The sequence below is a fragment of the Eschrichtius robustus genome, chromosome 19, assembly GCF_028021215.1.
Source record: "Eschrichtius robustus isolate mEscRob2 chromosome 19, mEscRob2.pri, whole genome shotgun sequence".
Lineage (NCBI taxonomy): Eukaryota > Metazoa > Chordata > Mammalia > Artiodactyla > Eschrichtiidae > Eschrichtius > Eschrichtius robustus.
In genome coordinates, this window is record NC_090842.1 from 27,497,322 (window position 1) to 27,524,793 (window position 27,472).

General features: G+C 38.0%; 1 protein-coding gene and 1 non-coding gene across 7 annotated transcripts in view; both read left to right on the forward strand.

The window, feature by feature from the left end:
• Positions 1 to 27,472, forward strand: part of CNOT1 (CCR4-NOT transcription complex subunit 1) — a 102,842-nt gene that overhangs the window by 69,719 nt on the left and 5,651 nt on the right. For 3 of the 6 annotated variants that reach the window (XM_068528162.1, XM_068528164.1, XM_068528163.1), the window contains exons 21-43: positions 318 to 604; positions 1,519 to 1,597; positions 3,940 to 4,170; positions 4,501 to 4,641; positions 6,036 to 6,215; positions 7,948 to 8,064; positions 8,382 to 8,492; positions 8,831 to 8,908; positions 9,083 to 9,260; positions 10,092 to 10,222; positions 13,052 to 13,348; positions 14,066 to 14,206; positions 14,300 to 14,404; positions 15,003 to 15,122; positions 17,122 to 17,313; positions 17,879 to 18,021; positions 18,455 to 18,563; positions 18,663 to 18,832; positions 19,490 to 19,742; positions 21,722 to 21,970; positions 22,954 to 23,117; positions 23,333 to 23,450; positions 24,608 to 24,709. In XM_068528162.1, coding sequence (XP_068384263.1) covers positions 318 to 604; positions 1,519 to 1,597; positions 3,940 to 4,170; positions 4,501 to 4,641; positions 6,036 to 6,215; positions 7,948 to 8,064; positions 8,382 to 8,492; positions 8,831 to 8,908; positions 9,083 to 9,260; positions 10,092 to 10,222; positions 13,052 to 13,348; positions 14,066 to 14,206; positions 14,300 to 14,404; positions 15,003 to 15,122; positions 17,122 to 17,313; positions 17,879 to 18,021; positions 18,455 to 18,563; positions 18,663 to 18,832; positions 19,490 to 19,742; positions 21,722 to 21,970; positions 22,954 to 23,117; positions 23,333 to 23,450; positions 24,608 to 24,709 — 3,696 coding nt within the window. The remainder of the gene's footprint in view (positions 1 to 317; positions 605 to 1,518; positions 1,598 to 3,939; positions 4,171 to 4,500; positions 4,642 to 6,035; positions 6,216 to 7,947; positions 8,065 to 8,381; positions 8,493 to 8,830; positions 8,909 to 9,082; positions 9,261 to 10,091; positions 10,223 to 13,051; positions 13,349 to 14,065; positions 14,207 to 14,299; positions 14,405 to 15,002; positions 15,123 to 17,121; positions 17,314 to 17,878; positions 18,022 to 18,454; positions 18,564 to 18,662; positions 18,833 to 19,489; positions 19,743 to 21,721; positions 21,971 to 22,953; positions 23,118 to 23,332; positions 23,451 to 24,607; positions 24,710 to 27,472) is intronic. The other 3 variants (XM_068528165.1, XM_068528167.1, XM_068528166.1) reach the window with 1 other exon arrangement.
• Positions 7,018 to 7,156, forward strand: LOC137753969 (small nucleolar RNA SNORA46). The gene has a single exon (XR_011071651.1). It is a non-coding gene; the product is annotated as a small nucleolar RNA SNORA46 (small nucleolar RNA).

Consider the following 27,472-nt stretch of genomic DNA (forward strand, 5'->3'; position numbering starts at 1 on the left):
TTGCGGAGCACAGGCTCCAGACGCGCAGGCTCAGTAATCGTGGCTCACGGGCCCAGTTGCTCCGCGGCATGTGGGATCTTCCGAGACCAGGGCTCGAACCCGTGTCCCCTGCATTGGCAGGCAGATTCTCAACCACTGCGCCACCAGGGAAGCCCCACAAAGTGTTTTGATATGTCTGTGCATCTTTGGAAACCTTAATATTTGTCTCAAGCTCAGTTTATTGTTAAATATTCTGCTTGACAATAAAGAATATTTGAGGAATGCTCTTAATAATGGTTTCCTTTATGTGTATATTATTTTTGTCTTGCTTTCTCCAGGTATTAGAAATGCTACAGAGGTTTAAAGATTCTACCATAAAGAGAGAACGAGAAGTATTTAACTGTATGCTAAGGAACTTGTTTGAAGAATATCGGTTCTTCCCCCAGTACCCTGATAAAGAGTTACATATAACAGCCTGCCTGTTCGGTGGGATAATTGAAAAAGGACTGGTCACTTACATGGCACTAGGTTTGGCCCTACGATATGTTCTTGAAGCCTTACGCAAGCCTTTTGGATCCAAAATGTATTATTTTGGGATTGCTGCACTAGATAGATTTAAAAATAGGTGAGTGGATAGGTTTCCTGTGAAGCTTCTCTTTTTTAATATAAGGAGAAACAGTAGCTTACTTTTCAACTAATTCTTGCCATGCCTTATCATTATATGTATATTAACTAATCTTAATGACAAGTAAAAGAGGAAGAATTGAAGACAATTAAATTCGTTACAATTGACAAATATGTGGTAGGAAAAGTATAAAATGAAATGGCAATTTTTTTGGTTTGTTTATTGAGGTATACTTTATATACGTAAAAGTCAGTATTTTAGGTGAACAGGTCTTTGAAGTTTGACAAATTCTAACAGTTGTATAACCACTGCCACCAACACCACAATCAAGATACGGAATATTTTTGTCACCCCCAAGAAGTTTTCTTATTCCCCCTTTGTAGTTAACTTTCCCTCACGTCTAACCCCTGGAAATCACTGATCTGATTTGTCTAGTTTTTCCAGAGTATTATTTAAATGGAATCATACACAATGTGTATGAGTCTGACTTGCACAAAGCACGATGCTTTCGAGATTTATCCATGTTACTGCATGTTTCAGTAGTCTGTTTCTTTTTATTGCTGTGTAGTATTCCATTGTATGGGTTCATTAGCAAATTGTTTTTCTATTCACCTGTTGATGAACATTTGGAGTCGTTTCCAGACAGTAGTTTTAGTGGCTCATTGTAATCTAATATTAAGTGGAATAAGACCTTTAAAAAACAATCAGTGATACTGTTTTTTGATGTAAAAGGGGTGAAGTTCATAAATATCCACCCCCTTACTTCTTTGTTCTTCCTTTTGGCATTCTCTTCAAATAAGGTATTTCAAAGGTAGAAAGGGGGGAAATGGCCTAGACTAGCTTTTGAAAAATTTTAAATCGTGCTGCCTCTGTTCTTACATGAAATGGTAAAGAATGAATGTTTTTGTTCGCAGATTGAAGGACTATCCCCAGTATTGTCAGCACTTGGCTTCTATTAGTCACTTTATGCAATTTCCACATCATTTACAGGAGGTAAGTGTCTTCAGTACCTAAGTAGTTGGATGGTTTAATCTATTTTAATTTGAATTTGGATTTACTGGCAATGGCATTAAGATTTCTTAATGATTGGCATGATGCAGGTATACGTATTATTTGTTGCTTGTTTTGCAGCTTAATCATGAAAAAATACGGATTTTGGGTTACCTTTTGTAAGCAGTGGTTTTGCTTGATTTAATAAAAGGCTTTTGCTAGTTCTTTTAGCCTAATAATGCTATTGAGGTAGACATCTTTCGCTGTTACCAAGAATCCCTTGCCTGAGTCTAAAAAGGATTTGGAGTGGGACTCTGATTAAACTAAGTAAAGTTGTCCCTCTGATTTAAATGTTAACATGAATCAGAGCTGTTCCTTTTGTTGTTTTGTTGGTGGTGGTTTGGTTTGGTTTTTGTTTGTTTGGTTTTGGGCGGGGGGTGTGCTGCTCCACGCGGCTTGTAGAATCTTAGTTCCCCAACCAGGGATTGAACCAGGGCCACGGCAGTGAAAGCGCCGAGTCCTAACCACTGGACCACCAGGGAATTCCCAGAGCTGTTTCATATAAAACTTTCAGACCAGCTGTTTCTTAAAAATACAGCCTTCTTAAAGCACCTGCTTAGATTCCTTTGAGGTTAAAAAGGAGACAGTCCCTGAGGAAATGGACCTAGAGAATATACATTTTAAGCCATGTTATGTGATTATTCTTGAAAGTTGTAAACTATTACTTTAATGATTAATTTTAGGTGATTACTAAACATTCACACTTTTGCCTTACCTTTGGTCAAAGTCAGCTTATAGAGAACAAAGAAAGTTGATTAATCTCTATTAACTTTATTTTACTTTTTTAAAATAAAAGATGAACTGCTTTATAAGATCATATTTTTAAGAAATCAGAAAGATCAGAATTTGAACCTACTTTTAATTCTATTATAATTTAGTCCAGCGCTTTCTACCTCATCCCACTGGGTTTGTTTGTAGGAGGGTAGGGTCATTATGATGGTTTAGCCTAGGAAACCATAGCATGGGGGGCAGGAGTGTATTCATGCCTCTTGAGGGGGTGGAGGACTGTGCCAAAACTATAGCACTGAAAACTAGACAGGAAAGCAGAGTTTGAAAAGCTAGGATGGGAGGTCAGAGGCTTACTACAATCAAGTGTTTTTGGAATTGAGAGCTGGGAATATGGGCCTTGGAAGACTAGAGAGAACAAGGGAGGTGGTATGAAAGTGATCACACAAAGCAGTGATTCTAGTTCGCACTGTAACAAGATACCCAGAGAAGAGAAGGGAGGTCATTGTTTATATTTCTAGAGTCAATTTAAAGGACTGTACTTTCTTCAGAGATTGTCCTTCCTTGAAAATGTCCCCTTTTTTGAATAAAGTTACTGTATATATAGATAATTGTTTGTTTTGTTATAGGTACAAGCTGTGGGAAATAGTATCACAAAGGGTGTGTCAGTCTTCTGATTTGTGTGTGAGAAGGAATTTTATTGGTCTGTGAAATGAAAAAAAAAAGAAAGAAAAACTTGTCCTAGAACATCCAGTATCATGCTTACTTCCCGTTGGCTAGGTGGTGTGGTATACACTGTTTTGTGGTAATAGCTTTATTGAGAGAGGACTCACATTGCAGTGTGTTTTTTAGGCCATGGTTTTCTCTCATCAGCATCCAATAGAGAAGAAATTAGTTTGGGCTTCCCTGGTGGTGCAGTGGTTAAGAATTTGCCTGCCAATTCAGGGGACATGGGTTCGAGCCCTGGTCCGGGAAGATCCCACATGTCGTGGAGCAACTAAGCCCGTGCGCCACAACTACTGAGCCCGCGTGCCACAACTACTGAAGCCCGCACGCCTAGAGCCCGTGCTCGCCAACAAGGGAAGCCACCGCAATGAGAAGCCCACGCACCACAACGAAGAGTAGCCCCCACTAGTGGCAACTAGAGAAAGCCCGCACGCAGCAACAAAGACCCAACACAGCCAAAAATAAATAAAATTTAAAAAAAAGAAATCAGTTTACTATATAAATTTTAAAACTTTAAAGTTTACATGGATTAAGGGATTTAAGGAAATTTATATGCAGGCATTTGTGGCTACTCTTTCGGAACTTGTTTTGTTAGACTAGTAGTTCTCTTATAAATACTTTAAAAACATTAAAAGTGGAGTTCGTGGTATCCACTATATATTATAGATATAGGAATATGGACCAGAATGGGGTGAGACGTAAGGGAGATAGATGAACCAAAAGAGTGCTCTGAAATAATTTCTATTCTCTCAGTAGTGAGCGAAGTGTAATTCAAAAATTTCAGTTTCTGTTAAGAACTCTTTTAATGTGTTTCTCTCTCCCTACCCCCATAGTATATCGAGTATGGACAGCAATCTAGAGATCCTCCTGTGAAAATGCAGGGCTCTATCACAACCCCTGGAAGTATTGCACTGGCTCAAGCCCAGGCCCAGGCCCAGGTTCCAGCGAAAGCTCCCCTTGCTGGTCAGGTTAGCACTATGGTAACCACCTCAACAACCACCACTGTTGCTAAAACAGTTACAGTCACCAGGCCAACTGGAGTCAGCTTTAAGAAAGATGTGCCAGTAAGTAGGTCTATCTTTTTTCTTTGTTGGATTTGATATGTTGTAATATATCCAGTAGTGAACATGTATTTTAATTTTATTATAAACAACACATGCCTACTAAAAAAAAAAAGCATTTCTCCCTTTGTCTCTCCGCCTTCCCACCCCGATTTCCCACACACAGCCACTATTAATAATAGTTCAATACATATTCTTTCCAGCACTTCCAGTACACAATCATACACACCATGTATATTTTGTATACTAAAGAAATCTGTATACATTTTCCCCCCCTGGGATTTGTCTAGGAAGGATTTCAGTTTGTTTATTTTATGTATTTTATTTCTTTAGCCTTCTATTAATACTACAAATATAGATACATTACTTGTGGCCACAGATCAAACAGAGAGAATCGTAGAGCCCCCAGAAAATATCCAAGAGAAAATTGCTTTTATCTTCAACAACCTCTCCCAGTCAAATATGACACAAAAGGTGAGTCTGAAATAATAGTTTATATATCACTACCAATGCTCTCTGTTCTTTTCCTTGATGGGTTGGGGGATTTATATATGACATTCTGCACCCTTTTAATACTTTTAAAGGTAGAGATAATAGAAAGAAAATGAAGGGAACATGGATATACAACTACTGGTTGTGGATTTTGTAGACATTAAATAGCACTGGCTTTATTTTATTTTATTTTATTTTTTTCTATTTTGGCCGCACCTTGCGGCATGTGGGATCTTAGTTCCCCAACCAGGGATCAAACCCACACCCCCTGCAGTGGAAGCACGGTGTCTTAACCACTGGACCTCCAGGGAAGTCCCAAATAGCATTGTTTTGCAGTGAGTTACAGCCTTTTTGAAGTAAACTTGAAAATGATTTCATGATGATGGAAATTTCATTTGTATTTCTAATCACAATTCATGTCCTCCCAGAAACCATTAGGCACCGAATAAGTGAGGTAGAGCTTCTGAAAAGTAATGATGCACAAGATTATGTGCTAAGACAATACTTGACAATGTCCGTTTTAGTCAACAAGATTAGCCTGAACAAGTGGGTTTTGAGATGTAATTTTTAATGCAAGTACTGTTTTTGAAAATCCCACCATAATTGATTGGGGGAGAATTTTGAAGCACTCAGCATCCCTTTTGGAAGAGAAGTTTCAAACTTTACAGATAATTCCTGGAGATATAAATTTAGGAAAACAATAGTTCTGGTGTCAGGTCTGTTAATAGCAGGTTTGTAGATTAGTAATTTATCCTCTTTTGGTCAAATGGAGAGTAAGTAAGATGGGGTTGAGGGACTACATATTTTGTAATTTTAAAGTTTAAAGTGACGGTAGATGTTTCAGTTGTAATCACCCAGTTAAAGAGATGATTGACTCTATACTTAGATGGAATTGAACATACTGTACTTGGATAGCATCTGTCTGAAATTGGGGAGAGATGTAGCATGGTACTTTATTTTTGTCTGTGTTGGGTCTTCGTTGCTGCACGCAGGCTTTCTCTAGTTGTGGTGAGTGGGGGCTACTCTTCCTTGCGGTGCGCGAGCTTCTCAGTGCAGTGGCTTCTCTTGTTTCGGAGCATGGGCTCTAGGCGTGTGGGCTTCAGTAGTTGCGGCCCGTGGCCTCAGTAGTTGTGGTGCACGGGCTTAGTTGCTCCGTGGCATGTGGGATCTTCCCCGACCAGGGCCCCCAACCCATGTCCCCTGCATTGGCAAGCGGATTCTTAACCACTGAGCCACCAGGGAAGCCCTAGCATGTACTTTAGCATCTAATTTTGCAAGGAGCCACATGCTGTAATATTGTTCACAGAAACAAAACACAAAACTGTTATTTTATCATCTTTTAATTGTATACTTCCCATGTTATAATGGTTGGCTAGGTTGAAGAACTAAAGGAAACTGTGAAGGAAGAATTTATGCCTTGGGTTTCACAATACCTGGTTATGAAGAGAGTCAGTATTGAGCCAAACTTTCACAGCCTATATTCAAACTTCCTTGACACACTGAAGAATCCTGAATTTAATAAGATGGTTCTGAATGAGACCTATAGAAACATCAAAGTAAGTGTTGTATTTCTTTTTATTAATGTTTTGAGTTTGGAAATACTTGATTGTAATTGGAGGGGGAGGGGTATTGCTGTTTTCTCCTGTATGTGTATATGTTAAAGTATTTATGAAAGTTGCTCTAGGGTTTGTTTCAAATATAGAACTAAATTTTCTTGAAGAATTTAGTCTCACAGACACATTCTGTGCACTGTTTACTTTGAAAGTAACCACTCTTGTGAAGTTGTTTTTATCATTCTATGCATGGTTTTGAAATCTTTACCCTTTGTGCATGTTTTTAGGAAAACAATAGTTCTGGTGTCAGGTCTGTTAATAGCAGGTTGTAGATTAGTAATTTATCCTCTTTTGGTCAAGTGGAGAGTAAGTAAGATGGGGTTGAGGGACTACATATTTTGTAATTTTAAAGTTTAAAGTGACGGTAGATGTTTCAGTTCTTTTTTCTCCCTCATATTATTTGATTATATACTCTTAGCTTTAATCCCTCTGTTTTTAATAGTCTTATAGAAATCCATTATATTGGTTGTTAATATCTTTCACTATTACAGAAACAGTGCTGCAGTGAGTATTTTCCCTTATGTCTTAAATGCTAGATATCTCAAGACTCTAGACCTATTGTGGAATAGCTGTTGTTTAGCATTCTCAGAAGTTTAAGTTCACACTCTTCCTAATGAGCTAATGCTTGTTCTGTAAAATCCAAGTATTTTTCTTAGGAGGAATAACTTTTCAAGAAAACAGTGTGAACCAGCATGTAGCTGAAAACATTCTTTGCTGAATAACTTGGAATATTGGCTTAGGAACCAGCACTATATTTAAACCTGTGGATAGGAATTTTCCCTATTCTTGGTTACGCTGTAGTGCAAAAGAATTCCTGGCTCCTTTGTGTTGCACAGCTGACTTTGTGCCATTCTGCTGTTGCTGTATGGAGTTAAGGAACATAACTATATTCAGCCTTTGTTATTTGATAGTAAGGATGATTGGGATATATGAAAATTTCCACATAATTTGGAGCAGAATTTCAAGATCCTTTCTTTTAAACAAAAGTTTAAATTACAAATTTAAAGTCATAAATTAAAAGGTATCATATAGTAAGTGGATATATGTGTGTACCCAAGACACTCTTCGTGTGTACCAAAGGCACTCTCATGTGTTGGTTCTGTCCCCCTTAAGAAAGTAAGTAGTAAAGAAGAAATGGATTAGGTCTCCTAGAAATGTGATAAGTGTGTAAGCAATATTACACTGTATTCTAGAAAGTTATCTTAGTTGTCTCCAGAGATAATGCTAAAGATCACAACATTTACTGCAATCTTGTTATGTTCCTCAGTATGCCTGCTGTCTGGGAAGGACTTAAAAAGTATAGCTATAGTCTTCATTTGAATTGAATTTAGCTCTTCCAGATAGATTTGCAGTTGGGTCTCTGCTTCAAACCTAGCTAAAATTTTCAGTTGTGGGACCATACATGATACTTTTAACCTTGTGTTACTTTGCACAGTATATTTGTATTACCTTTTTTGTTTGTTTGTTTGTTTTTAATGGAAAGGCATTTGAAGGTAAAAATGTCACTGAACACAACAAAATATCACAATGATACATGGACAAGATCTACTTTGGGGGCATGTTCTCTATTGACAGCTTGTTTTTAATGTAGAATAATGGAATTCTTAAACATTTAGTTGAGAATATTTTTTTATAAGCTCATTGTCATACCTTCCTTAATCCTGCACTATTTCAGGTGCTCCTGACCTCTGATAAAGCTGCAGCCAATTTCTCTGATCGTTCTTTGCTGAAGAATTTGGGACATTGGCTAGGAATGATCACACTAGCTAAAAATAAACCCATCTTACACACTGTGAGTTTCAACTAAAAGCTCATGTAAAACTTGAGAATGTTCATACAGCATATTCTGTTTAAAAGTCTTGACTTTATTTGGGGCTGTAAAAGTTTGGCCCATGTTTTGAATCCCTAATTGCATGCTCATGGCCTCACATTGTTTAGCAGGATAAACAAAAGCCAATAAGGTATGATTGTTACCCCTTCCTTTTCATAAGGCAAGGGTCAAGTTATTGATTCCAATTTCAGGGGCGAGTTTGGCAAGGTATAATTGGGGGTGTTTTGTGAGGGATTTTCTAGTATATTACCAGCTTTTAAAAATGTTTTTTATTCTAGGACTTGGATGTAAAATCTTTGCTGCTAGAGGCTTATGTTAAAGGACAGCAAGAGTTGCTCTATGTAGTCCCCTTTGTTGCCAAAGTCTTAGAATCTAGCATTCGTAGTGTGGTGAGTAAATTTTAATATTTTATTGATGGCTAATTTGTAAGAGTTAGTTTGTTTTAGCACAAGGTTTAGAGGCTATATCCTTAGTTCTTATGGACACAGAGCTAGTTCAGTTAGTTTTCCTCAGGGAAACTTGGGATTTCCAAATTGAGAGGCCAAGTAGTATTATAGGACTGGTTTTAATGGGTGGTTTTGGGTTCTGGTGTTTTTCTGAAATATAATATTATAGATGGGAAGGCTAGGGGTTTTATCATGGCCACATAGGTGTTAGTGCTTAACTTTTAGATAATACAAATTAAAGAGTAATTTTGGGGCAAGCTTAACATAACGGTTTTCTTTAGGTTTTTAGGCCACCCAACCCCTGGACAATGGCAATTATGAATGTATTAGCTGAGCTACATCAGGAACATGACTTAAAGGTAAATTTGTTGCTCTTTATCCCTAAGAACATTCTCTGGCTTTACATTATTAAAATTTACAGGAAAAAGAGGGTATTTGGGGGGAAAGCACTATGACAAATGGGTGAGAATACTGTATAATATGAAGCTAAATTTTCATTTTTAATATTCTAATTGAATACTGGAATTATGCAGTTAAACTTGAAGTTTGAGATTGAGGTCCTCTGCAAGAACCTTGCATTAGACATCAATGAGCTGAAACCTGGAAACCTCCTAAAGGATAAAGATCGCCTAAAGAACTTAGATGAGCAACTCTCTGCTCCAAAGAAAGATGTCAAGCAGCCAGAAGAGCTCCCTCCAATCACAACCACAAGTAAGTGTGATAATTAGCCCTCTGTTTATCAGATGTTCTCTTTAATGGTACATTCCCATGCATATAACAAATTATAATTATTCTGTGTAATGGGGTGCTGAAACTTTGTGTACTTTCTGGTGAGCCTTCTAAATTATTAAGTAAAAGTTAGTTATGTTTAGGCATTGTCTTACTGTATTAGAATCTATCTGGGTAGTTCATGTGGTATTCATAACTAATATTATTAATCAGTTGTTTCTCATATCCCAACTAAGCCAGGTTATCTTTTACATTGTTTGAGGTCTCCGAGAAAGAATTGCATTGGCATGATGACCTGTGTTATTCCTCAAATCTGGGGGTGGCCAGATCAGCTCGACCTGTTAGGGGAGTGGATTATTTGACCTGGGTCCAGGAGGATTGGAAGTGCGGGGGCTGTAGGAGTGTAGAATGATTGGGAGTTGTGGTTAGAATGAACCAGCTTTTCTTCTTTTTCTCAGCTCTCAGTTTAAGAATCCCCAGGTAAATTGAGGGAACAGCCTAGGTTGAAAACTGACATCTATAATATAGAATAATCGAACAAGGCTTGGGCCTGCTAATGTGGTGTGACTCCTCAATTGCTTTCTGTGGCCACCGTGCACCAATACAGTTTTACATGCTTTGTTCAAATCTCTATTAAAATAACAATTTCCCTTATAATAATTCAAGGTGGAAGAATGTGACCTGTTCCACCCCTTCCCCCATTCAATTAGTCTAATTAGATAAAGACCACATGATGCCCTGCTAATTTTATAGTAAAGTCAAGAAGTGTGCTCCTTTTATTAATAAGCTCTTATTTTATCTCTCTACATTTAGCAACTTCTACAACACCAGCTACCAGTACCACCTGTACAGCCACGGTTCCACCACAGCCACAGTACAGCTACCATGACATCAATGTCTATTCCCTTGCAGGCCTGGCACCACACATTACTCTAAACCCAACAGTAAGTAAACACCACCCTATTCCTCAATTCCTACTTTGTGACAAGGTAGACTGGTTACTTTCCCATCCCTCTTCCCCTTCCTTCTGGATTCCTAGGTTGTAGGCTTTTGTGGCAGAGAGTAGGGATCAGGAATTGCTGTGTAGTATAGCTGAGATCTTTTTTCTACTCTAAAAATAAGTCGTTGTGACTAGACATCACTTATATTGGCCCCTCATATCCAAACCCATGAAAATTAAGCTGCCAATATAATCACAATCTCTAAGTATTCCTTATATAATCAGAAGATGCTTAGTGTATACCATAGGTTTTTTTTTTTTTTTTTTTTTTTTTTTTTTTAATTTATGGCTGTGTTGGGTCTTCGTTTCTGTGCGAAGGCTTTCTCCAGCTGCAGCAAGTGGGGGCCATTCTTCATCGCGGTGCGCGGGCCTCTCACTATCGCGGCCTCTCTTGCTGCGGAGCACAGGCTCCAGACGCGCAGGCTCAGTAGTTGTGGCTCACGGGCCTAGTTGCTCCGCGGCATGTGGGATCCTCCCAGACCAGGGCTCGAACCCGTGTCCCCCGCACTGGCAGGCAGACTCTCAACCACTGCGCCACCAGGGAAGCCCTACCATAGGTTTTTGTTCTCTTTTTATTATTATTTTATTTTATCATTATTATTTATTTATTTTTGGCCGTGTTGGGTCTTTGTTGCTGTGTGCAGGCTTTCTCTAGTCGCGGCGAGCGGGGGCTACTCTTTGCTGCTGTGCGCGGGCTTCTCATTGCGGTGGCTTCTCTTGTTGTGGAACACAGGCTATAGGCGCACAAGCTTCAGTAGTTGTGGCACGCAGGCTCAGGAGTTATGGCTTGCAGGCTCTAGAGCGCAGGCTCAGTAGTTGTGGCGCACGGGCTTAGTTGCTCCGCGGCATGTGGGATCTTCCCGGACCAGGACTTGAACCCATGTCCCCTGCATTGGCAGGCGGATTCTTAACCACTGTGCCACCAGGGAAATCCCTAGGTTTTTGTTCTTTATTATCATGTCACCTTAGTCTTGCATTAAGCCATATCTCTTGGAAGATAGCTGGAACTGAGCTGGTGTGTGTGTGTGTGTGTGTGTGTAAAGTCTCCAGGCCAAGGTCTGGAAGTGGACTTAGTACGCTCAGTTATGTTTCTGTGGCCTGATTCTGTGAGATTGTCTGGTCTATTAAGTAACTTCCCATCAGTCTTTTTTCCTATACTTAAAGGTAGTATTCTACTCTGTATATTGAGGGTGATGATTGCTTGTTTATCCTCATTCTCTTATTCTGCTTAACACAGTTGTTTAGTTCAAAATCAGATTTCATGGTCTTTGCTTTTTAGAAATTGAAACAGTCGTAACATAAATACATTGAAGTTTTGTATTTTAAAGGACTTTGAAAGGGTTTTAAAGAGATCATTTTTAACCTGTTTTTGTTTGTTTTTGCTTCTGTAGATGTGGCACTTGGTTTTTGGGGAAAAAACTAGGTCTAGAAATTATGATTCTCTTTTATAATACTCCCAATAATTGAATATTTTTATAAGTTCATCATGAATATTTTTTTAAGTTTCTTAAAAATTCAGTGAATGCCTGGAAGCAGTCTTTCAATGAAGCACGTTTCAGTGTATGGTAATTTTTTATAAAACACTTGCTATTTTGAAAATAATAGTTTTTGTAGAAAGCCTTTTCTCTTATAGCCATTATCTTGTAATAACTTAGTGGAGTGTAATCTATAAAAATACTGATTACTATGCTGTACACCTGAAACTAATGTAATATTTTAAGTCAACTATACTTCAGTAAAATTTTTTAATTTAAAAAACAAAAGTACCATGCAGAAAGTGAACAGACAAGCCACAAACAAATGATAGTCCCAATAGATATAACCACAAAGGATTAGTATTTAGTGCATATAAATAAACCTGCAAACCAAGAAAAGAACCCAACAGAAAAACTGAAGATATATTTTGTAGAAGAAGAAATATCAAAAGTCATCCAGCATATGGAAAATGCTAAACCTCATTAGCTGTCAGGAAAATGCAAATTAAAACCACAATATAAAATTTAAAATCCCCCAACTAGGCAAAAATTGAAAGTATGATCATACCAGCTGTTGGTACAATAGAAACTGTTATGCATTGCTGGTGGGGAGTATAATATAATCATTTTGGGGAAAAAAATATGGCATAACCTATTAAAACAGAATATGTGATTTTAAAAAAAAAGCCTTTTCTCTGTAAACTTGATTCTTTTCGCATTTCCCCATGCTACTAAAGAAGCTTCTCTTCTTTCTTTCTGTTTTTTTAAATATTTATTTATGGCTGCGTTGGGTCTTAGTTGTCACGCACAGGCTTCTTTCTAGTTGTGGCACGCGGGTTCCAGAGCGCATGGGATCAGTAGTTGGCATCACACGGGCTTAGTTGCCCCTTGGCATGGCATGTGGTATCTTAGTCCCCCAACCAGGGATCGAACCCGCGTCCTCTGCATTGGAAGGCAGATTTTTTAACCACTGGACCACCAGGGAAGTCCCAAGGAGTTACTTTCTTTAGGAGTACTTGAGCCACAAATTTTGACTAAGCAGGTAGTGTCTTTAAGCATCTTGTAATGAACAGTTTGCCCATTAAATTTTATCTATAATCATGTATCACAAGATATACTGACTACTATGCCTTCTTTGGAGCCCAGGTTGTTTCCTTAGCTTTTCATTGGTTAATTTAAAGTAGAAATTGGTAGTTCATGGTTAACCTTGAAATAATGACAAAAACATGGGTGTGATTACTGACAGAAATTGGGTTGTCTTATTTAAACAAGCTATTGACTTGTTTTTTCCTCCCTAGATTCCCTTGTTTCAGGCCCATCCACAGTTGAAGCAGTGTGTGCGCCAAGCAATTGAAAGGGCCGTCCAGGAGCTGGTCCATCCTGTAGTGGATCGATCAATTAAGATTGCCATGACTACTTGTGAGCAAATAGTCAGGAAAGATTTTGCCCTGGATTCTGAGGAATCTCGAATGCGAATAGCAGCTCATCACATGATGCGAAACTTGACAGCTGGAATGGCTATGATTACTTGCAGGGAACCTTTACTCATGAGCATATCCACCAACCTGAAAAACAGTTTTGCCTCAGCCCTTCGTGTAAGTCGATTATTTTCTTGTTGTTGTATAAAACTCATTATTGCTTATCTGAAAATGTTTCTTTTCCTTTGCTGGTTACCAGTGAGCATTTCCACTTATTATAATAGTTACCATATGTGTTTGATGTCCTCCCCTTTAGACTGTAAATTCTGTGAGGTGAAGCATCATGTCTGTTTTTGCTATTATATCCTTAATAATGTTTGGCAGATAGTAGATACTCCAGATATTTACTGGTTTAAAGAAATGAAGGATTTTTTTAAAAACTGCCTAAGTTAACAGTCTTGATTCTGTTTACCGTGAAGAATTTAAAGTACTTTGGAGTAGGACAGTACAAAACAACTTAAAGTGACTCTGTATGTCTGTGCGAGCACACACACACCACACAGACACACACATACCCTCTTCAGGTAACTCAGTTATTAATTTGGGGTCTCAGATGTCGTGGTTAATAATGCCTTTGTTTACTGCTTTACTGCTTTCATAGTGTTCACCATCTTCACAGAAACCTGGTAAGATGTTTCAGTTGAGTAGTATTTTCATCTTGTAGATGAAGATGATTGTTAGACTATTTCATGGTCACAGCTAATGAGTCATAAGTAGAGTTGGAACTTCTAAAATTAATTTGTCTAAGCACTGCATTTTCTATTATCCCATCTATCTACTTCGTCTACCCACAGAAAACTTTAAATTTTTTTCTCTCTCCCCCCCTCCCAATAGACTGCATCCCCACAACAAAGGGAAATGATGGATCAGGCAGCTGCTCAGTTAGCTCAGGACAATTGTGAATTAGCTTGCTGTTTTATTCAGAAGACTGCAGTAGAAAAAGCAGGCCCTGAGATGGACAAGAGATTAGCAACTGTAAGTGTTTAGCATTTGCCTTTTAAGTATTTTGTTTTTCCATTTAAGAAAGTGCCTCATAACAAGAACCTCAGTGACTTTTTTTGTTTGCAGGAATTTGAGCTGAGAAAACATGCTAGGCAAGAAGGGCGCAGGTACTGTGATCCTGTTGTGTTAACATACCAAGCTGAGCGGATGCCAGAGCAAATCAGGCTGAAAGTGAGAATTGGGGGCTCTGTCTCTCCCTGCCCCATCTTTGTTTTCTTTCTGTTCTTGTTGCTTAACTCCTCACCAGGACTTAGGATAGGGGGTTTAAATGCTGTTTCTGAGAAAACATTTCATTTCACTTAAAGGTTACCTGTGGAGAAGACATAGAAATAGCTTAGATGTGTCCCCTCCCCCTATTGTTGAAGTGCCTTTTAGTTTTTGTTTCCCAACTTGGTCTTCCCTTCTGGTACTTGAGTTTTTATTGCTAGTTGGTTGTTGGTGAGAAGACGATGTTGAGAAATTTTATCATTTTTACCAGCTCCACTGGAGAATTGCACTGGCAGCATGGTCCTACTTGAGTCATTTTCCAGTGGAAAAGCTCTTAATTTATAAATAAGGGTGACTCTAACAGGTCTCAGGGAAATAGGAAACACTGAACTGTGTGCATGCACATGCATGCATATTCAGTCACGCTGTTAAATGTTGTAATGACTCCTGTGTCCCTTCTCAGAACCCCTGTGCTTACTCCCATGCAAAATTTCCATTTTGATAAAAAGGTTTCCCTTGATTGTGAAGAGAATCCTGTTAAAGTAAGTTTTCTTCTTCCAAGGTTGGTGGTGTGGACCCGAAGCAGCTGGCTGTTTATGAAGAGTTTGCACGCAATGTGCCTGGCTTCTTGCCTACAAATGATTTAAGTCAGCCCACAGGATTTTTAGCTCAGCCCATGAAGGTAAATACTCGTCTTGGATTAAATTGAGTAATTTACAGTTTAATTTGAATGTTTTTGTCAGTTAATCTATCACTGGTTCCTGGGAGCTTAAGTTATAGGGAAAAAAATTACCCACGGTTGTTGAGTTGTATAGATATTCTTTGTATCAGATAAGCATGGCATTCGGGAATTTTTTTAAATCCATGAGGTTGATTTAACTTTCATGTTTGGCCTAACTAAAGGAATTTACGTGGTGACCTCATGGCTTCCTCTGTTCTTTATAAAAACATTTTCTAAAAATTTGAAATGTTATTTACACAGAAGTTGAAAATGTAAGGGGAAACATTTTCCTTTTGAACCATTTGAACATAGGTGCTGATCTTGATGGCCCAGTCTCTTGAATCCTTTGGTCTGTGTTTCCTACAAAGACGTTCTTCTGTGTGACCATTGTATAACCATTGAAATCAGGAAGTTAACACTGATACCTTAGTATCATCTAATCCTTAGACATAATTCAAGTTTTACCAAGTGTCCCAGTATTATCTTTTTGGAGTAAAAGGACCTAAATCAGAATCACGCATTTCAGGGAATTCCCTGGCGGTCCAGTGGATAGGACTCTGTGCTTGTACTGTGGGGGCCTGGGTTCGATCCCTGGTCAGGTAACTAAGATCCCGAAAGCTGTGCGGCGCACCACCACCCCCCCCAAAAAAAAAAAAAACACCACACATTTCATTTAGTCGTCATATTTAAAATTTTTCCCGCAGGTCAGTCTACTCCAGCTCCTTTTCTCATCTTCCCATGGCCTTCACACTTTGATTACAGGCCAGTGATTTTGTAGAATGACCTGATTTGGGTTTGTACAGTATGTTCTCATGAATAGATTCAGGTAGTACATCTTTGATAGGAATACCACAGAAATGATGCTGTGTTCTTATTCTGTCCTGTTAGGTTTTGACAGTTGGCCTGAATACTATATTTTCCATGGTTTGGATTATATACTTTCATAGGCTGCAGATTAGATGCTACAAGTGGTGCTGCTCTCAGCCTTTCCCATTATTTATCATGCTCTTTCATCACTTGATTGTATTGGTGTCTGCAAGGCTTTCCACTATCAAGTAAACAAAACACACCCCCACCAGTGCTTGCTTTGCACTGCACCACTTAATGGCATCAAGACCAAACAGTTCAGGAAGGGGAATGGAAGACCCCCTCCATGTTTTGATGAAAAAGAGAGAGAGAAAAAAAATAATAAGGGTAGTTAATATACCAATAGACTTTTAAAAAAAAATATTCATTTATTTTTTTGGCCGCGTCAGGTCTTAGTTGCGGCATGCGGGATCTTTAATTGCGGCGCGGGCTCTTCGTTGTGGCGTGTGGATTTTCTCTCTCTAGTTGTGGTGCGCAGGCTCCAGGGCACGTGGGCTCTGTAGTTGCAGCACGCAGGCTCACTCGTTAAGGCTCGCAGGCTCAGTAGTTGTGGCATGCGGGCTTAGTTGCCCCGTGGCATGTGGGATCTTATTCCCTGACCAGGGATCGAACCCTTTCCCCCTGCATTGGAAGGCGGATTCTTTATCACTGGACCACCAGGGAAGTCCCCCAGTAGACTTTTTTTTTTTTAAATTTAATTTATTTTATTTTTGGCTGCGTTGGGTCTTCGTTGCTGCACGTGGGCTTTTCTCTGGTTGCGGCGGGCGGGGGCTGCTCTTCGTTGCGGTGTGCGGGCTTCTCATTGTGGTGGCTTCTCTTGTTGCAGAGCATGGGCTCTAGGCACACGGGCTTCAGTAGTTGTGGCGCATGGGCTTACTTGCTCCGCGGCATGTGGGATCTTCCCGGGCCAGGGCTGGAACCCGTGTCCCCTGCATTGGCAGGCGGATTCTTAAGCACTGCGCCACCAGGGAAGCCCCCCAGTAGTAGACTTTGAAATTGCTACCTGTGCCAGTGAAAAATCTTTAATTTTTTTCCTCTCTCTTTCCCCCCCGCCCCCCCTCTCTTTTTTTGGTTATTTCCTCCTCCAAAACAGCAAGCTTGGGCAACAGATGACGTAGCTCAGATTTATGATAAGTGCATTACAGAACTGGAGCAGCACCTTCACGCCATCCCACCAACTTTGGCCATGAACCCCCAAGCTCAGGCTCTTAGAAGTCTTTTGGAGGTTGTAGTATTATCTCGAAACTCTCGGGATGCCATAGCTGCTCTTGGATTGCTCCAGAAGGTTAGTTCTTAAACTGTTAATTTTAGAAGAAACTAGGTTTGTAAATATCCAGTGACCTGCACCATTATCTACTTAAGTTATGCTTAAAATTTTAAAAATTAATATAAAGCAAGTTTTGTTTTGTAATAAGCAGATGATTTTCTCCAGAGTAGAGTGTTGTAAATAGTTACAACTGTAAAGTGTGAAATCTTTTCTTTTTTCCATAAAGGTAAGATTTTCTGGAATTACGATTATTTAAGAAACTTAAAAGATAGCCCTTTAGATTTTGAGGGACAGTTGATCCAAGTACTTGGGTAAGGGGGTGGGGTACGGGGCAGCATTAGGTTATTACTGTTTAGGGACAGCGTCACCTTTCTTGACAGGGAAGAACACTAAGCATGGACTAGAAAGAACTCAGAGAGTGTGTGTGTTAGGCAAGTGAAAAGGATTTTAGTGAATGGAGAGATTGTTAACTTGTGGCTTTAGAAAGTATGTTGTACTTCGCATTAAGGTTTGGTTATTGACTTTGATAATTGGGCTGAATACTGTATTTTCCATGGATCTGAACACTTTTTTTCTTCCATAGGCTGTAGAGGGCTTACTAGATGCCACCAGTGGTGCTGATGCCGACCTCCTGCTTCGCTACAGAGAGTGCCACCTCTTGGTCTTAAAAGCTCTTCAAGATGGCCGGGCATATGGGTCTCCATGGTGTAACAAACAGATCACAAGGTCAGTAGCCATCTTAGAAGAGTAATATTTATTGAACTGCTTTCTCACATACATGACCCTAAGTACTGAGAATTGTTGAATGTTTGTTCTTTTTCCGTCTGGTGCCCATGATGGATACAGAGAACCAGTACCTTGTTTTGGGGAATAAATGATAGATATGGATTTTAAAAGGTTTCAGTGATTTCATAGAAGTGATGTTCATAAATGGAATGCTTTGTTTTCTAGACTTCGAGAACAAAACTTGTGCTTTAACACTGGGTCGTCTGTTCTACTTCTTTACTGGTTATTTTGAATCTTGAAAACTGATTTTTAGTTGGTTCTCAAGACATCCTTAATTTGGAACAAGTTACCATTTAATAAAATGGGCTCTTTATTTTACCTGATATATAGTATGGTTAAGCCTTTATGAATAAAGAAATACTGACTTTTCTAGGTGCCTAATTGAGTGTCGGGATGAATATAAATACAATGTGGAGGCAGTGGAGTTGCTAATTCGCAATCATTTGGTCAATATGCAACAGTATGATCTTCACCTAGCTCAGGTATGGAAGGAATTAAACAGGAAAAGTGACCTCTGGTAGTTGGGAAGTGTGTTTGCTGTAAGTGCTGTCTTTCTTACATTGTGCTTTCTGTGTTGCCAGTCAATGGAGAATGGTTTAAACTACATGGCTGTGGCATTTGCTATGCAATTGGTAAAAATCCTGCTGGTGGATGAAAGGAGTGTTGCCCATGTTACTGAGGCAGATCTGTTCCACACCATTGAAACCCTCATGAGGATTAATGCTCACTCCAGAGGCAATGCTCCTGAAGGGTGAGAAGGGAAATGCTTTGGGATTCTTGTGTATTCAGCAGTCTAAGAGCTTTAGAAATGACTGAATAGACTTAGTAACGTTACCTGTTATATAACTACTTTACCTACAACATATGGTAAGCTTTGGTGAGGCCTAATATTGTCCCTTGAGATATGAAAGCTTAACCAACTGCCAAGCCTTCTTGCTATAGAGCAGTACATACAGCACTAGATTTGGTGTCAGAGTCCTCTGTTTAAGGCCTGGCTCTGCTGCTTAAAATCTGATTTTAGGCAAGTCAACTTACCCTCCCTAAGCCTGTTTCTTGTATAAAATGGAAATAATATCTTGAAGAACTGTTGAGAATTAAGATGAATAACACAAAGCATGGCACATAGCGGGCATGCAGTGAATAATTTTTTGACCACGAACATTAGTTCCATTTCATTGGGCATCGTTTTTTTGTCAAGAAGTGACTTAACTGAAGTCAGTCATTTGCATATTATGTCCTCATGAGTAAACAGATATGAAGAAACCGAGGATAGTTTTGTTTAAATATGGGAATGGTAAAATTATCATCACTCTTGTGGTCTCTCTTAAATAAACGAATTGTCCAACTGTATGTCTGTGAAATCACAACCAAGAATAGACTGATTTTCATTCTGGATTTATTGTACTAGATTGCCCCAGCTGATGGAAGTAGTGCGATCCAACTATGAAGCAATGATTGATCGTGCTCATGGAGGCCCTAACTTTATGATGCATTCTGGGATCTCTCAAGCCTCAGAGTATGATGATCCTCCAGGCCTGAGGGAGAAGGCAGAGTATCTTCTGAGGGAATGGGTGAATCTCTACCATTCAGCAGCAGCTGGTCGTGACAGTACCAAAGCTTTCTCTGCGTTTGTTGGACAGGTAGAGCTTTTGGAAAGAAAGGTGCTTTTTATTCAACATAAGTAGGGTGTGATGCCTCCAATATTAAAGCTCAGTATTATGTACCTGTGGTCAGTTACCTCCATACTCATGTAAACCAAAAATGTCACCATCGTTACTCTGTTAAATTGATACTGTTTATTTTCCCGTCATTGGTCACTAAGCAGTAAAGTCAACATTTCCCATCCCCTTTAGTTCTTTTTGTCCGATTTCAGTTGTCACAGCTACAAAGTACAATGGGTCAGGTAATGAATAATGAAATTGCCAAATGTATATAGTAATTTTACCAGCTTGATAATCAGCAGTGATGGGATTATGGGCTAATCTGTAAAGTTCTTATAATAGCCCATGTTTAAAAAGTAAAATAAGGAGTACCCTGGTGGTCTAGTGGTTAGGATTTGGTGCTTTCACTGCAGTGGCCTGGGTTCAATCCCCGGTTGAGGGAACTAAGAATCCTGCAAGCCCTGAGGTGCAGCCAAAAAAAAATTTTTTTTTTAAATTTAAAAGTAAAATAAAACACAACACAACAAAACAAAAAAACCTTAAGTATTTAAATGGTGGAGATTTTTATTTTATTTTCTAAATTAAGTACCTTATCTACCTAAAATAGCTTATTTCTGCAGTTCGACCATTGTATTTCTTCAAACTGAGACCAAAGCTTAGGTGTGCCCCCAAAGAAAGATGCAAATTAGATCTATTATCAAATAAATGACAATTGAATGTGGAAGAGCTGATTTGAATTTTAGAAGTTGTCAGGAATTGGATTTACTTTTCAAGATGACTAATTTCTTAGTAAATCATACTAAGTAAGTTTCTCCCTTAAAAGAATTGAGGGAATTATAAAAACGTACCCTATTGAAAAGCTGTTACTGCATATTTACAGTTTGATTTCTGATTTGGATAGAGGAATTTCAAATCAATTGGTTTTTGTGATCATTGATATTTCATGGGTATGGATGTGGCACCTGTCTCAGCTCTCTTGTTGGCTTATTTGCTCTTGTTCTCTCCATTTGAAAAAGATAATGTATTATACTTTTCTATTCTCTTTTGAATCCTTTTGAGAATTCCTTTTTTCTTTTTCTGCTCCCTCTTGATCATAGCAGTCTATCCTCATTTCTTCTCCCCCCTTTAGTTTTTCAGATTTCATTGTACAAAGTCCCTTTGCTGGCCTTCTGTTTTTCCTAGGGTATATTATTGTCAGTTCAGCTGTGTTATTGCTTATCAAGGGACATTTAAATTGTTTTAAAGTTTCCAAGATAATGGTCAAGTTTTCATTCTGGGCTTGGTTTCAGCACTGACCTCCTCCCTCTGCAGCCTTAACGCTTGTTACACTGTCTTCTTTTTCTTCTTTCATACTAGCGAAATAACTTCTCTGCTTCACTTCCAAATCATATGTCATAAAATTTGTACTTTATCCTTTCTTTTAAATAAACTTGCCCTTTCCACTTTATCTTAATTGACATTAAAATAGCCAGGTATAATCTGTGAGCATTTTGCTTTGGTACCTATTACTGTATAAATTATTATTTGATTTTCCTAGTGCAGCTAGTTGGAGTTTCAAAAACTTTGTTGTTATTGGTTAAGTCAGTTAGAAGAAATTATGTGAGAAACTAAAATATATGTAACTTAATCGCTTACTTGGGGGAAATACACATTGACCAGAATGTCTTAATATGACTTAATGGGTTACTAAAAGTTGGTTTAATTTGCATAATTAACTTTTGAAATTACTGGCTATGGACTGCTGTTAAAAATTGCCATGTTATTATCTCTCAACTCCCGTCAAACTTAAAACTGAAGGAATTCTGTCATGGATCCTTAATGTAAAAGTCATTTTCATGACCCTTTTTTTTTTTTAACAAAGTAAGAATCACAAATGTGACAATAGGATTGAATGAAAGAATACTTCTTACATGAAAATTAAAATTTTATTCATGTGTATTATCTCATTGTGCCTTGTAATGTTTTTGTTCCCTTGGTAGATGCACCAGCAAGGAATCCTGAAGACTGATGACCTCATAACAAGGTTCTTTCGTCTGTGTACTGAAATGTGTGTTGAAATCAGTTACCGTGCTCAGGCAGAACAGCAGCACAATCCTGCTGCTAATCCCACCATGATCCGAGCCAAGTGCTATCACAACCTGGATGCCTTTGTCCGACTCATTGCACTGCTAGTAAAGCACTCAGGGGAGGCCACCAACACTGTCACAAAGATTAATCTGCTGAATAAGGTCTGAAATCCTTTCTTGCCTTAGTCTTTGCACACTTGAAGTCTGTATCAGTGGTTCTCGACCCTACAGGGCCCTCAAAACATTTTGTAATATCCCCTTTTCTGTCCAGATACTAAATTCATAGATAACATGTAAACATAATCACCGAGTTTTAGAGGAAGAGTATGGTGCCTTAACTGAAAGACACCCCTCCCCTAAAACAAAACAAAAACATATAACGTATTTTCAGTATGTTAATGTTTGGTAATGAGTACACTAGAAAGTATTTAGGTAGTAATGAGATTTGCCCCCATGTACAGAATCACTGTGAATGAGATGGCTAGACATGTCCATTGATAACAAAAATTGGCAACTCAAATACCATGAATGACATTGCAGTTGTCTTGATTTTCTGAAAAGGAACAAAGCAGAATTTCTGTTTGATTTATGCAGTGGAATTGCTGGAAATTTGAATGTTAAGATAGTGCAAAAATGAACTTAGAGCTTGGTCTTGGATAACTACAAATGGGTTCACATACATCCCCCACTGTTCAGTGATAAAATCAAGTGGAATGCAGGATAGTTCTTAAATATTTCTGCAACCTAATAGCATACCTGACCTTCCATCTGCTAAATGCCAAGAGAAGTATAAGTCATTTGCCTCTTGTCAGCTTTATGTCAGACCAGAAAAATTAGGTGGTTTGATTGTGTTAACATGATAAAATATGATGTACCGTGCTGATTTCTAGAGCTTTAGAAAAACTTGTGGAACGTATACATGTCTAGTATACTTCCATATACAGGGGTATGGAAATTCAAAGAAACCATGCAAAATTCTGTAGGGCAAATCAAACCCCAATGCATGGTCCCTTTGGCTACCAGTATGTAATTTTATATTTCCTTTCATGTGGGGCATAACGATGCAAGGTAAAAAAGCATGGCTAGACAGTGGTAAATGAATTATCTTCGTGATTTACAAGCTCTATAATCTGTGTGCTCTGTAGGTCCTTGGTATAGTAGTGGGAGTCCTCCTACAGGATCATGATGTTCGGCAAAGTGAATTTCAGCAGCTTCCCTACCATCGAATTTTTATCATGCTGCTCTTGGAACTCAATGCCCCTGAGCATGTATTGGAAACCATTAATTTCCAGACACTTACAGCTTTCTGGTGAGTACTGTTGAATATAATACTGTTAAGGATTTCCTGTTAAGGATTGCTGTTGTAGTGTAGTAAAATTTGAGAAGTAGAACTCTTGTGGATTTGAGGCATGTTGATTCATAATGCAGCTTACATGTTGTCTACTTAATTATATTCATGTTTTTTTGTTTTTTTTTTTTACCATATTTAAGCTTGTGCTTCTGACTAAGGTTTTCTTCTTTCAGCAACACATTCCACATCTTGAGGCCTACCAAAGCTCCTGGCTTTGTGTATGCTTGGCTTGAACTGATCTCCCATCGGATATTTATTGCAAGAATGCTGGCACATACGCCACAGCAGAAGGTGTGGCTGCAGTTTATCTCCTACAGATGACGACTGTAACTACCTGGGACTTATTAGCACTCTTAGTCATTCAGTAGTCATTGTACTTCTTTCAGGCTTAGTTGGGAGTTCTTATATTTAATGTGGAGTCAAGTCAAGGAGAAAGGCTTAACAAGTACTTGACTGCCTCTGCCTGAAAGCCATTCCTCAATGATTAGGTTACTGCTTCTCCAAGTTGTTGTGAGTCACCTTATGTCAATCTCTTAAGGGATTTTCAAAAAAAGTTGAAACCTTAGAGCACCTCTGTACACAGCTATGTAAAACTGAGTAATAGAACTCAGAAACCTGCCAGTTTTACAGGTTCTCTAAATACTAAAGGCTCTCACATTCAGGGTTGAGGACCACCGGTCTCTACTGTATCAGAAAAATTAAGATCAAATTTGAGTAAAGAGTTTTTTAGTCTTAACTGTGACTAAACAGCATGAGAAGTTTCTCTCCCATCTTGCAATTAAATGGCAAATGAGTACTCCAGGAAGTACCCTTGATTGACCGTTCAGATCGGGAGACTGTAACTACTGTGTGTTTAGTAAAAAAGAAAGTGAAATAATCCTTAAATGGATTTCATTTTGTTTGACAAATAAGTGCATTCCAGGAGGAGGGAAAATATATTGAATAAAAACTACTCCAAAATGAACGTAATTTGTATAATTGGGATATGGTGAGGAGGCCAAGTTTGGGTGAAAATAGAGGATTCATGTTGTAAATTGGATGAGGTTATTTGCCAGGAGTTGAGGAATTGGGAGTGGGAAAATAAATGGTTGAGATCCAGGACTTAAAAGAAATTAAGAAAACAAACCCAAGTTTCTCAGTTGGCTACGTGTTTTGTGTTCTGTCTGAAAGTTCCTCCCCCTATTTAAAATGTTGCTACAGGCACAAGGACCTATATATCCTGGAGTTTCTGGAGCCAGTTTGTTTCAAATATCATTTCCCATTATCTCCATAATTTTGCTTACTCCTTTCTCGAGCCAGTCAGTCTTTAAGAGAGGTACTAATGTCCATATTCTCTAGCTATATGAAGAAGATAATAAAGTCACAGTGTAGCTGCTTGGGCAACTTTTATGGTGGCAGGACGGCAGCTGACTGAGGATAATTATGACTCATACCTTTCTTTCTTTCAGGGATGGCCTATGTATGCACAGCTACTGATTGATTTATTCAAATATTTAGCGCCTTTCCTTAGAAATGTGGAACTCACCAAACCTATGCAAATCCTCTACAAGGTAATTAATTTGGAGTTCTAAAATTAAAATAATTAAAACTTAACACTTAAAGCAGTTAAAAATACTTAAACACGAAAACACTTAAACGCTTCAGCTGGGAATACGAGGTCTAATGTTTGTTTTTATCATTAAGCTTTATATATATATATATATATATATATATATATATATATATATATATATATATATATATATAATTTATTTATTTTTGGCTGTGTTGGGTCTCCACTGCTGCACGGGCTTTCCCTAGTTGTGTCAAGCAGGGGCTACTCTTCGTTGCGGTGCATGGGCTTCAGTAGTTGTGGCACACGGGCTTAGTTGCTCCACAGCATGTGGGATCTTCCCAGACCAGGGTTCAAACCCGTGTCCCCTGCATTGGCAGGCGGATTCTTAACCACTGCACCACCAGGGATGTCCCTATCATTAAGCTTTTAAAGTATAACATATATTCAGAAAAGTACAAAAATCAAACATATTTGCATAACCAGTACTTGATCATAAGGCATTCATATGTTCATATATGTGTATACCAGTTAACTCTTCCAGAAGCACATTAGAATTACTATTTCTCCCCATCCTTACCATACTTAAAATTGTTTTTCATTTTAGTCATTTTGTCAGTTGTGCAGTAGGATCTCATTGTGGATTTAATTTGCATTTCCTTGATTTCTTAATGAGATTTTTGTGGCCATTTGGGTATCCTCCTTTTGTGATGTTCTTCTTCCAGCCTTGTGCTCATATTCCTATTGGATTATCTGGGTTTTTCTTATTTATTTTAACAGGGATTCTTTATGTATTCTGGAGGTAAGCCCTTTGTTGATGTATATTCAAACATCTACTCTTGTGGCTTGCCTTTTCACTCTGTTAAAAGTAATATGTCTTTTGAGGGATGGAAGCTTTAAATTTAATGTAGTCAAAATTACCAGTTTTCTTCTTTTATTATATGTTGCTTTTTGTGTCTTGGGTAAGAAATCTTTGCCAATCTCAAATTGCATTCTGTTCTGCACGTGCCTGCCCCCTGCCCAAGAAGCCATTAATTCTGGCTTTTACATTTACATTTAAAAAGAAAACTTTATTTTTGTGAATAATGAGGTTCATTTCCTCCCCCTTCCTTACACTCTCCAGCCCAGTAAGTATGGTAAGGTTTTTCAGCACCATTTTTATAGTTCTTCATTTCCTGTTCAATTGATTTGGCACCTGTGTCAAAATAGTTGACTATGTATATATGGGTACCTCTCTAGTTGATCTGTTTATCTGTTCTTAGGGCAATATCAGACTGTCTTGGTTGTAAGACTTACTGTAAAGCTAGTGTAATCAGGTAGAGTAAGCCCTAATTACTCTAATAATTCAAAAAGGACTTCAACTTTGCTCTCTTGTAACATTATTTTGGCTATTCTGTATCACTTGCAGTCCCATAAAAACTTTGTAATCAGCTTTTCTTCTAAAAACTTGCTGGGATTTAAATTGAGATTGCACTGAATATGTAGATCAGTTTGGAGAAAATAGACATCTTAATAATAATATTGAAGCTTTCAATTCATGTATATCTCCATTTAGTTGTTAGGTCTTTAATTTTCCTCTGCAATGCTTTCCTTAGACATATTCCCAGATATTGATGTTTTTGTGGAATTGTATAATGTTTTTGTAAATCTGTAGTTTTGTTTTGCAGATACCATTATCTGGTTAAGGATATGCCCTTCTATTCATAATTTGCTGATAGTTTTTAAATCATTTAAATGGGTATTGAATTTTATTGGATGCTTTCTTGAATTCAAGATCATGTAATTTTTTTTTTTTTTTTGGTCAACGTTTTAAATCCATTAATTTTCACATGCTTAAACTGCCATTATATTCATTTGTGGATCATTTGGTTTGTGATATGTCACTGATTTCCATTTATATTATTTAGGGTTTTTTTTTTTTAATTTTTATGTCACATTTTGGTATCAAGGTTATGCTAGTCTCATTGAAAGGGTTGGAAAATGGTCTCTTTTTCTATTAAGATTGTGAATAGTGTTAATTTTTCCTTAAATATTTGTAAGGATTTGCCAGTAAAGCCATCTAGGCCTAGTGTTTCTTTGCAGGAAGGGTTTTAGCAACATGTTTAACTTCTTTATTATAAAGTACTATTCAGATTTTCTTTTTTTGTTTGGGCTTTGGTAAGTTGGATTTTAAGTAATTTGTGTACTTTATCTGAATTGTCAAGTTTATTAGCATAAAATTGCTTAATATTCTCCTTAAACTGTCTTTCACATCTGTAGGAATTAGTGATGATACTTGTTCATTCCTGCTACTGGTATTGTGTTTTCTCCATCAGTCTTGGTAGGGTTTATCAGTTTTATTAATCTTTTCACAGAACCAACTTCTGGTCTAACTTTGATTTCCATTCTCCACCCCCATACTTTAAAAAATTTTAAATTGATTTCTGCTCTTTTTCTTCTACTTACTTTGGTTTTCATTAGCTGTCCTTTTTCTGATTTTTGAAGATAGAAGCTTATATCATTGCTTTTATTTTTTGTTTCTGTCTGGCCTCTTCTAGCACATGCATCCAAGATTATAAACTCTGGGTACCTAGTTTTTCATGATTTCCAGATGTAGATATTTTGATAAATCACTTGTGATATTATTGCTAGTGTTAATTAAAGCCTGCATACATATGATGCTTTTGCCTTTTTTTTTACTTCAGTTAAATTCATAATAGTAAAAATGCTACTCCCATTTTCTTACTTAATGTAGAAACAGCCAATGTTTTTCTTGTTTTTT